We start from the raw sequence: 9,685 nt of genomic DNA on the forward strand, positions 1-9,685 counted from the left end.
ATTCTGCTTCAACCTCCTGAGTCCTGGGATTACAGGCTTGCACCACCTTGTCCAGCACTTAGATTTTATTATGTAATAGAAGTTGATCATCTGAACATTGGTGATTTCCCACACTGCTTTCTACAAACAGGGAATGTGTCCTTCCAAAAAGGCATCCCTTTTCAGCCCCCGAACATCCCACCTGGACTTGTCCCAAAGCTCCCAGGCCCCCCAAGCACTGTGTCATCATCATCCCCACCTTAAGTTTCTCTTGAGCATCATTTCTTCACAGCTCCCAGGTAAACACGTCCCCACAGTCACCTCACAGCTCATCTCTCTTCCAAAGCTGCCACCACAGATCAAAAGGACAACAGTGGCTGCTGCCTGCCTCCAACTGTATCCGTCTCTAGATTTTGACACCCCAATCCTAGCCCCCAACCCCCATGGTGACTTTCCAAATCCTGCTTGGCACCCCAATCCCATCCTGCCTTTAGGCTTTGGGCAAACATTTCTGAAAAGTAATTTTGCCAAGAAAGCTAAGGAAAAGCAATAAATAGTAAGGTCCTAGGAAACACATAGAAAGCATAAGAAAGGCATTAGATTACAGATTTCATATCCTATCTAACGTTACTGCTGATTGGCTAAGCTGTGTTTTGTTTTTCACCTCTAACATTATATATTAAAGATATCCATTTTGTTGTGTATGAAATTCCACTCTTTGCACCCAAGCATCACTACTGATTCCCCACTGAGCCCCATAGTGGCCTTAAAAGAAATATGGTGTTTCTCTTATTCAAGAGTAAGGAAACATGGCTGAGTTTTTATGGATCTTGAAATATGGGGACACTGTTCCTCCCTTAATCTCTGCCTCCCAGGCCCCAGCTCACCTGGGCAGGTGCAGAGATGGCGGCGGCGGTGGGGGGGTGTGCCAGTGGTTCTGCACGATCATCTGTGCATCTCGGACTCCAAGGCCTGAAACTTTCTGAAGTGCTGGGTCTGTTAGAGTCACTGCATTTCCCGAAGGCCCAGAACAATGACCATCTTCAGACACTTACCGTGTCCCTGAGACTTTGGAAATCTTTTTGAAGGAATGGATAATGCAGGCCTGGACCTCAGCCAGCCTGGCCACTCACCGGGTCACTGGACATCCTATGGGTGGCATTTCAGGGCAGACTAGTATCTCTGAAAGGATTCTGCTCTCCTGTCTCGGAAGAGCCCCTGGTTGGCAGACCAGAACCAATTGACGTAGACTTGGACCACCTTGGGGTGTCTATGGGCTTCACCAGCAACCACAGTGCCCCACCCCATCAGCTGCTGTGTCTCAATCCAGTGAGTCTCACTCAACATAACCCTTATTGTCATTGTTTCTGAGGGTCTTGATGAAAACTAGGGAGGTGTCTGCCTTGCTGTGGGTGTTGAAGGGTAGGACGATGTGGTCCATGCACTTGGTGGAGCACTCAAGCATGTTCACAAAGTCACAACCCTGCAGAAGCGCTCCTCCTCGCTGGACAGGACCCACGAGCATGGACGCTGATACCTCTCAGCCACCATTTGGGAGGGTTACCCTCTTATGGTGGGCATCCTTGCTGATCCAACTCAACTTGTGTGGGACAGGCTGGTGCTTGAGAGTTGGGAGAGTCCAGCTTTTTATACACAGTCTCTGTATGTAGCTCAGGCTTAGGCTCAAGCGCATGGTCCTCCTGCCTCAGCTTCCCAAGTGCTGGGATATAGGTGTGTTGTAAGGCAACATCTGGGTTTAATCTCACATCTGTGGCCTCTACTTGTGCCTGCACTCCCTGACCTCGGACACCCTGAGGCCCACCCCACACTTCACTGAGGAAGTCTCTACTCCCTGAGGGCTTAGCAGAGCACATTATCGCCATTCTCAGATCTCTGGCATCGTCTGACCCCATGTGCCCCCGTGAGAATGGCCAGTTTTTACCCCATTTCCACCATGTCCACCGTGTCTTGACATATACTGGGTCTTCCTTTACTTGGAGAATGACATAAGTCATATCCCTTAGGACTCTCTTTTATCTGATCCATCACCCTCACCCTCCCACCCCCCCACCCCCACCCCCGCCCCAGGAAGGAGGGTATGCCTAGGAATTAACCTCAGGATTTCCTGCAGGTTACACAAGTCCTCTAACACTGAGCCACGCCCCCAGCCCCTCACTGAGAGATTCTAAGCAGAGGCTCTACCACTAAGCCACACCCCCAGTCCTCATTGGTAGAATCTAGGCAGGCACTCTACTATATTGGACCACCCCCAAGACCCTCATTTCTGAGTTCTAGACAGGTGCTCTACAGAGGAGTCATGACCCCCATCCCAGGAATGGTTTTGAAGAATACAAATCAAGAATCACTTATAAATCTCAAGACACCTAAACTATACAGCAGCAGCCACAGCTGCAGGAATCACTCAAAAGGAAGCAGCTTGGTTGGCTTCCAGCACCTGCTGTGTGCACGTAAGGTTATGGTCACATCACTCACTCTTGTCTTGGTATCTCCTATCCCTATACATCACAAAAGAAGCAAGCATTTTGTCAGCTGGGAAAATACCCTTGGCTCTATCATCTCACGGGTGCCCTCCCTCCCTTCCCACCTGCCCCCCCAGCCCAGCCCTAAGCATCTTTAACTATCAGGAAACCTGACCCTAAACACATGGATAGTCCCGTTACTGAGGGACACCACTAGGTATTTACCGTCTACCATGGTGGTTACCCGGGGCTTTTCCAGGCCATGATATGCTGTTAGGAAGTCACCAAGAAGTGACCCCTTGGGATCCAGGATCACCACCTTGTTCACCTCTCGAAGGGTCAGAAATATGTAGCCTTTCTTATCCACAGACACAGAACCTGGCTGGCAGCCATGTAAACCAGGGCCCTTGTATTCCCAGATCACCTGGCCTAGCCCATCACAGAAAACCACGCTGTTTTGCTGCCAATCTGACCCTACAAAATTGCCCTGGGGGCTGGTGGTCAGGAACACCAAGGCCCGCTGGCCCCGGCTAGCCTTGCCTCCAGGGATAAACCGGGTAGCCAGACTGCCTTCCTTCTTGTACACCTCCACATGGCCTGCCACACTGACAGCTACCCGGTCTCCACACGGCATCGCGGCCACAGCGTGGCTGGACTGGGTGAGGCTCAGGGATCTTCGCCATTGAACTTCCCCCTCAGGATTGACAAGATAGAGCCTGGCATTGGCGGAGAAGGCCACTGCATTCTGCAGGGCAGCCACGCTGCACGGGGAACAGCCTTCGGGAACCGGCACTGTGCCCTTATAGTCGCCATTGAGGGAGAAGCGCTTCAAGACCCTGTTCTGCTCATCTGCCACCAAGATCTCCTGGGGGCCGTAGGGACAGAGCCCGGTGATACGAGGGGAGCGTTTGTCTCCAGGCATCCTCGTGGGGAAACTCCAGGAAAAAACAGGTCGTGGGAGGAGGGCTGCGCCTTCTAGGGTTGGCCTCAGGATGGGGCTGGGCTCCCGAGAAACGGGCTTGCCCCTCCCTTTGCACTTCTTCTTCTTGTTAGCTCTGTTACCCCTTTCGATTTGGACATCGTCATCTTCTTGGGGGTTCTGGGCTTTGCCTTCTTTGGGAGTTAGGGCTCCATCCTTACACAGGGACTGGGCTCCACCCTGCTTCCCTACCTTGGTTCTCTCTTCGACTTGGCTTTGAGCTTCATCTCCTCCTTGGGTACCAGCTCCAACCTTCTCATGGTCCTTCTGGGATTGTTTTGGTTCCTCAAAGGAGAGTCGAAGCAGGTGGCAGTTCTTGTCCTGGAGCCCAGGGTGGAGCTGCAGCTTGGGCAGCACGCAGCGGGTGGGCCCGGGTGTCCAGGGAGAGTCTTGAAGCTGGCGCAGGCGCTGTGTGATTGCTCCCTCCAGCGAAAGGATCTCAGCCTCCAGACCCAGGCTGAGCACCCGACGGGCGAAGGCAGCAGCCGCCTTGGCCACTTGCTCCTGGCTCTCTATCTTGGTCAGCCTCTCCCTGGTAGCCTCCTCAGCAGTCTCCACAAGGGCCCTGAGTTGTCCCAACACTTCCTGCTTCTGGGCCAGCAGGGACTTGAGGATTCGTTCAGCCGCCTCCTCCACCTGGGTCCCCACACTGGCTGCCTGCTCTCGCAGCTGGGCTAAGGCTTCCTTTTCCGCCACCCGCGTGGCCTCCAGCTCCATCAGATTGCTGTCCACACCCGCCAACAACTCCTCAAGGCCCGGCTTCCGGGACCGCACTGCTTCCGCCAGGGGCAAGCAGGGGTGGTCGAGATGGGGTCCCAGGCGGCAGTCCTTACAGAGTAGCTGTGAACACGGTTGGCACAGGAAGCAGAGGGCTTCGCCTGGGTGCTGGGGACACTGGGATGCCTGGCGCTCGCGAGCCTCCTCATCATACCACCCGGCTCTGTAACCCACCAAGTCTACTACCCGGTGCTTGTGGGTCTGGCGGGAGCAGCGATGCCCATCGGCACAGGCCTGGCACAGGTCATCTGCACAGTCCAGGCATCGGGCTGTGGCGGGTCCCCCAGAGCTCTTGCCTCCCACCAGCGGGCACAGCGCGCAGGTCGGCTTCCCCGAATGCGCGTCTCCAGGAGCCCTGGCCTTGACAAGGTCCAAGAGCCCATTGACGAAGAAGTTGGTCTTGAAGGCAGCCACACCCTCAGGCGGCACAGGCACAGTCTCCCGACACTCGGGGCAGCGGACCTGGCCACCGTTGTCCAGCTGAGCCAGACAGTCCTGGCAATAGGTGTGTAGGCATGGCAGTGTCTTGGGCGTGCGTAACTGCTCCAGGCAGATTTTACAGGCTAGGAAATCGCTGCTCAGAGCCTCGAGCAGAGTAGGGGAGGAGACATTGGAGACCATACTATAAGGAAAGGGTCAGAGGTCAGAGGTCAGAGGCACCTGACCACGCCCCTGTCTCGGTTTCCTCCGCCCCCTTCAGCCTGGCCCCTCCCCTACTCTTTGCAGGTGTCCCCACTCACCTGGACTGCGGGAAATTCTGGCTTCTGGGAGGCACTGGATACTAAGGGAAGGTGGTCTTTCTTCCTCTTTACAGACACCAAATGTAAACATGCAAAAGGCGTTGTTAGTGATGAGCCAGTCTGTGGGGAAAATGAGACCAGGAAGCCCCCAGGCCTCAGAGATGGAGTAATCTAGTTATTAACCTACCAGGTCATGGACCAAAGGTAAGGGTAGCCAAAGCCCTTCCGGTTTCCGTAGCCCAGACTGGCCTCAAACTTGCTATGTAACGTAAAATGACCTTGAACTTCTGAACTTCCTGCTTATGTGTCCTGAGCCCTAGGATTACAGGTGTGCGCAGTGTATCAGTTTATGTAGCACCGGTATGGAATTTAGGGCTTCTGGCCTGCTACACTCCCAGGTTCTGGCCTGAGCCCATGCTCCTCCTGCCTCAGTCTCCTGAGTGCTGAAGTCACAGACACCCATCACCCATTTATCGTGATATGGGGCCCTGTTATGAGTGGATACTAGGGCTCAAGGGACAGCCAGTGAGGACACACACAGGGTCAGGCACACAGAAACACCCGGCTTTTCGATGTTGGGGCAGGGTCCTACAGTCTTAGTTTCCTTTGTCTGACCATCTGTCTGGGAGTCTGTCCTGGGAGGGTGGGGGCCCTACTTCCATCACCAACTATTTTTTGAAAGTAATTTCAGAACAAGAGGAAGGTTCAAGGGGAAAGTTCACCTCCTTCCTTCTACTGCACCTCAGGGTCATAGAGATCTGGCCTTGCCCCCTGGAGTCTTCTAATTTAACCCTTTCCTACCAAATGCATTCTAGGAACTTCTGGAGGGAAGGCATTGCAAGTCCCCAGCACGGTGGGGACTGCATAAAAAAACGCCAGTGGAATCCTAGTCCTGGGGAGGAGGAGGAGGAGGCTAGCCTTGGTTACAAAGTGAGTTTCAGGGCAGCCTAGGCTACAGTTAGTGAGTTCTGGCTGAGCCTGAGCCACAGAGCGAGACCCAGCCTTAAAAAAGAGAGAGAGTGAGAAGTAAATACAGACTGATTGATTGATTGATTGCACTTTCCCTTTCCCCCAGGGTTGGGAGGGGAAGCTGGGAGGGTGGGGTGCGGTTGTCTGTATCAGGGAGGGGGGTCGAGGGGCAGGGCCTGCCACCTGGCTGGTCCCCTCCCGGCCTTCCAGGTCCCCCTGCCCTTTCTCCCCTCCCTTCCTTTTCCTCTCCCGGGCTTTCTCACTTCCCTCCCCTTCCCTCTCTCTCCTCCCCCAGCCTCGTCTTTCTGGGTCCCGGCTCTTCCCCCGTCTCTCCTTACCCAGCCACAGCCGACCTTGGACTCTCCCAGCAGGACCCGGGAGCCCCGAAATCCCGCTACTGCCGGCAGTTGACTACCTGCAAGGGAAACAAAACTGAAAGTAGTCGTACTGTGGTGCAACTTCCGTCCCCGGCCCGGGACAGCCACTCCGGGGCGCAAGCCCCGCCTTCCTCCCCACCCCACCCTGGAACGTTCTCTTCCAGGCCCGCCAGGGCAGTGAGGCCGGACCCCCTTCCAGAAGGAAGCTCTGGGGGCCACAGGCCAGGATGCCCAGTGGCCCCTGGCTCAAGCTGTCAGCTGTGTGTGTGTGTGTGTGTGTGTGTGTGTGTGTGTGTGTGTGCACGCGCGCTGCAAACAAGACAGCACCCCAGGGTAGGTTCTCTGAGCGTGTCTATTCGGTCAGGATGTTTATGTGTGGGAAGGAATGACAGATGGGTGATCCCGCCAGTGGGCGAGGCTCCTCCGTTGCTCCTTTGCTAACCACAGTTGAAGCTGTGAGCCCCAGATAAGAACACCATTTCCAGGGCTTAGCGCAGGCTTCCTGGAGGAGGCTCTATCTAGAGATGTGTTTGAGGTCTCAGAGCTTTGGGGTTCCGGGGCAAGGGCTTTTTGAGAGCAGCAAGTGTGTGTGTGGCGCAGGGGGGTCCAAATCCTCAGCCAGGTGTGATAGGCTGTAACCCCAGCACTTGGGAAGTGGGGCGCGAAGAGCAGAGGTTTGATGCTAGCCTCAGCTACTTAGGAAGTTTAAAGGCCTATCTATGGGAGCTACTGGAGCCCCTGTGTGGAGAAAAGGATCACAAAGCCGCCCAGAGTGGCTGTTGGATGATGTGTGCGTAGGGGATATTGTGAACCATGGCCGGTGAGGTTGTAGAGGGAGGGACTGACTGACATCGTTGGATGCCACAGGCTGATAGCCAATCAAAAGGAGGACAGGAAATCATTCAGGTGGTACCTGACTTAAGATAGTTGACACTGGTTCTACTCCCCCTCCCCACCCCCAGTGTTCTGCTCATGACAATGTAAAAGCAACACATTCAGTTGAAACTGTACTCATGTTGGTTTTTCTTTTTATTTAGACACAGTCTTGCTGCATAGCCTAGGCTAGCCTCAAATTCAAGATCCTTCTGCCTCAGCCTCCCAAGTGTTGGTACCACACTTTGAATTTTGATATTGAGGCTCAAAAAAATTACTCTTAAGGGGAGACCTGGAGAAGTCAGAGAGCATAGAAAGAAAAAGGAATTACATATGGGGATGGACGGACTGGGGATGTGGCTCAGTCTGTAGGGTGATTGCCTACCATGCATGAGGCCCTGGATTCCACCCCAGCACCTCATAAACCAGTTGTGGCAGTACGCACCCATAACCCAGCACTCAGGAGATGGAGGCTGGAAGATCAGGAGTTCAAAGTCATACTTAGTATACAGAGAATTCCTGGCTGGCCTGAGATCCATGAGAGCCAGACAAACAGGAAAGGATGTGGACTTCAGAGCATGGGCCAGGAAAGGGGTTGCTCACTCCCAAGCCTCTTGCCAGCTGAGAAGCAAGAATTCCAGAAGAACTAATACCTGTTCTGTGAAGGTCACCAACTCAAAGACCATCCTTGTAGCTAGGTTTATTTCAAATAACTGTGTTTGAAAAGGGGCTATCGAGATGTCACCAAGCCCAGGGACTTGAGTTCAATTCCCAGATCCCACGTGGTAGAGGGAGGGAATCGACTCCCAGCTCTCAGACCCACTCCTAGGCATGACACTTGTGTGCCTACACACATTAGTAATCTACTTAAATTTGTTTTGTTTCATTTTGTTTTTCGACACAGGTTTTCTCTGTGTAATAACAACTCACTCTGTAGACAAGGCTGGCCTTGAACTCACAAAGATCCGCCTGCCTCTGCCTCCCGAGTACTGGGATTAAAGGCATGTGCCACCACTGCTCCGTTCCAAGTTAAACTTTTAAAATGTGTTAGCATAGCAATGAACTTGGCTTAAGACCTAAAAAAAAAAAAAAAAGGACCCAGTACAGCCTTTCTCCTCTCCTAGCCAGCCTGTAATCAGCAGAAATCATAGCAGGCGCTTGTACTGTAAACTGTGTCTCAGTCCCTTGTGCAAGCCTTGTGAGCCATGGTTTTACCTTGTAGCTTGTGATCCCCCCAGCATCCCTTCCAGAGCCACCCCAAATCTTATTTACTGATAAAGGGTGAAGATAAAGAAGGGGTGTTCCTTAGAAGCCCCTTGGATGGGTCAGGTGGCAGGCTCACACAGACTTCCCAATTTTTCCTTTCTGATCTTCACTTTCCTTTTTCCCTCCTTCTCCTTTCCCCATTTTCCCTCTCCCCTCTCTTCCCCTTCCTTCTGTCTCTCCCCTCCCCTTTCCTTACTTTTTTCCCATTCTTAGCCCAGTCTAGCATGAGATTCAGAATGTTATCCAGGTCTGAGCGTAGAAGTCTCCTGCCTCAGCTTCAAAAGTTTCAGGTGTTACAGTATGTACCTCCAACCAGGCTTAATTTGGATTTCGTTTGCCCTTCTTTGAGTTTCTTGAGATGAAAACTTAGATTATTGACCTTAGATCTTTCTTTTCTTTTTTAAAATTTTCTTATATTTATGTATTCGTCCATTTGTTTACTTGTTATTTGTGCTCGAACATTCTGCAGTGTGTGTGGGGCTTCTGAGGACAACTTGTAGGAGTCACTTCTCTCCTTCCACCATGGGTGGGAGGGGTTACAGGGATCGAACTCAGGTTGTCAGGCTTGGTGGTAAGCACCTTTATCCGCTGAGCCAGCTCATCTGTCCTTCTTATCTGAAATACGCTGACCTTAAAGCATTGCTCATTTGCCTGCAGTCTACCCTGGTCAGTGTTCACTATCTAGCTCTCAGAAGACTAAAATAAAATAAAACAATCACCATTTAATGCATTTACAAACCCTGGAGCCCAGACTGACCTTATATTTCACTGGATAGCAGAGGCTGGCCTTGAACTCCCGATCTTCCTGTCTCCAGCCTCTGGAGTTCTGGGGCTACAAGTGCGCACAACTGCTCTTGACTCCATTTACATTACTTCATTCTGTGGTGTAAATATCCCTACCCTGGTGGATTTAAAGATGTCATTGTGAAATTACAAAACATAAATTTGGTAAGAGACTCGAAGATCTTCCCACGAGCCAATACAAACCAACCCAATGTCGCTTCCTGTAGCCTATTTTTAGCGGTATTTCTCTTTTCTGTTTAAAAGGGATTTCTTTGTCACAGTTATTTAATCTCGTGTGTGTGTGTGTGTGTGTGTGTGTGTGTGTGTGTGTGTGTGTGTGTTGCTGCACGTGGGTGCAGATCAGAGGACAGAGTGCACAAGGCGTTATCTTCTTCCACCACTTTGTGGGGCCCAGGGATCAAACTCAGGTCACCAGGCTTGGTGGTAAGCTCCTTTACTGCT

The 9,685-nt window shown here is 52.4% G+C and overlaps 1 protein-coding gene across 5 annotated transcripts in view; it reads right to left on the bottom strand.

Moving 5' to 3' along the window:
- The window catches only part of Trim56 (tripartite motif containing 56), a 46,574-nt gene extending 40,156 nt beyond the window's left edge, over nt 1-6,418 (bottom strand). For 2 of the 5 annotated variants that reach the window (XR_004769537.1, XR_004769538.1), the window contains exons 1-3: nt 6,263-6,418; nt 4,956-5,075; nt 867-4,837 (exon numbers count right to left, since the gene is read on the bottom strand). Coding sequence is in view for 3 of the 5 variants with exons in the window: in XM_027416221.2 (XP_027272022.1) it covers nt 2,614-4,836 (2,223 nt within the window). In the remaining 2 variants the exon portion in view is untranslated. Of the gene's footprint in view, nt 1-779; nt 4,838-4,955; nt 5,110-6,262 lie in introns of those variants that run through there. The other 3 variants (XM_027416221.2, XM_027416222.2, XM_027416223.2) reach the window with 3 other exon arrangements.
- Between the last annotated feature and the right edge of the window lie 3,267 nt (nt 6,419-9,685).

Source organism: Cricetulus griseus, chromosome 4 (assembly GCF_003668045.3).
Source record: "Cricetulus griseus strain 17A/GY chromosome 4, alternate assembly CriGri-PICRH-1.0, whole genome shotgun sequence".
Taxonomy (NCBI): Eukaryota; Metazoa; Chordata; class Mammalia; order Rodentia; family Cricetidae; genus Cricetulus; species Cricetulus griseus.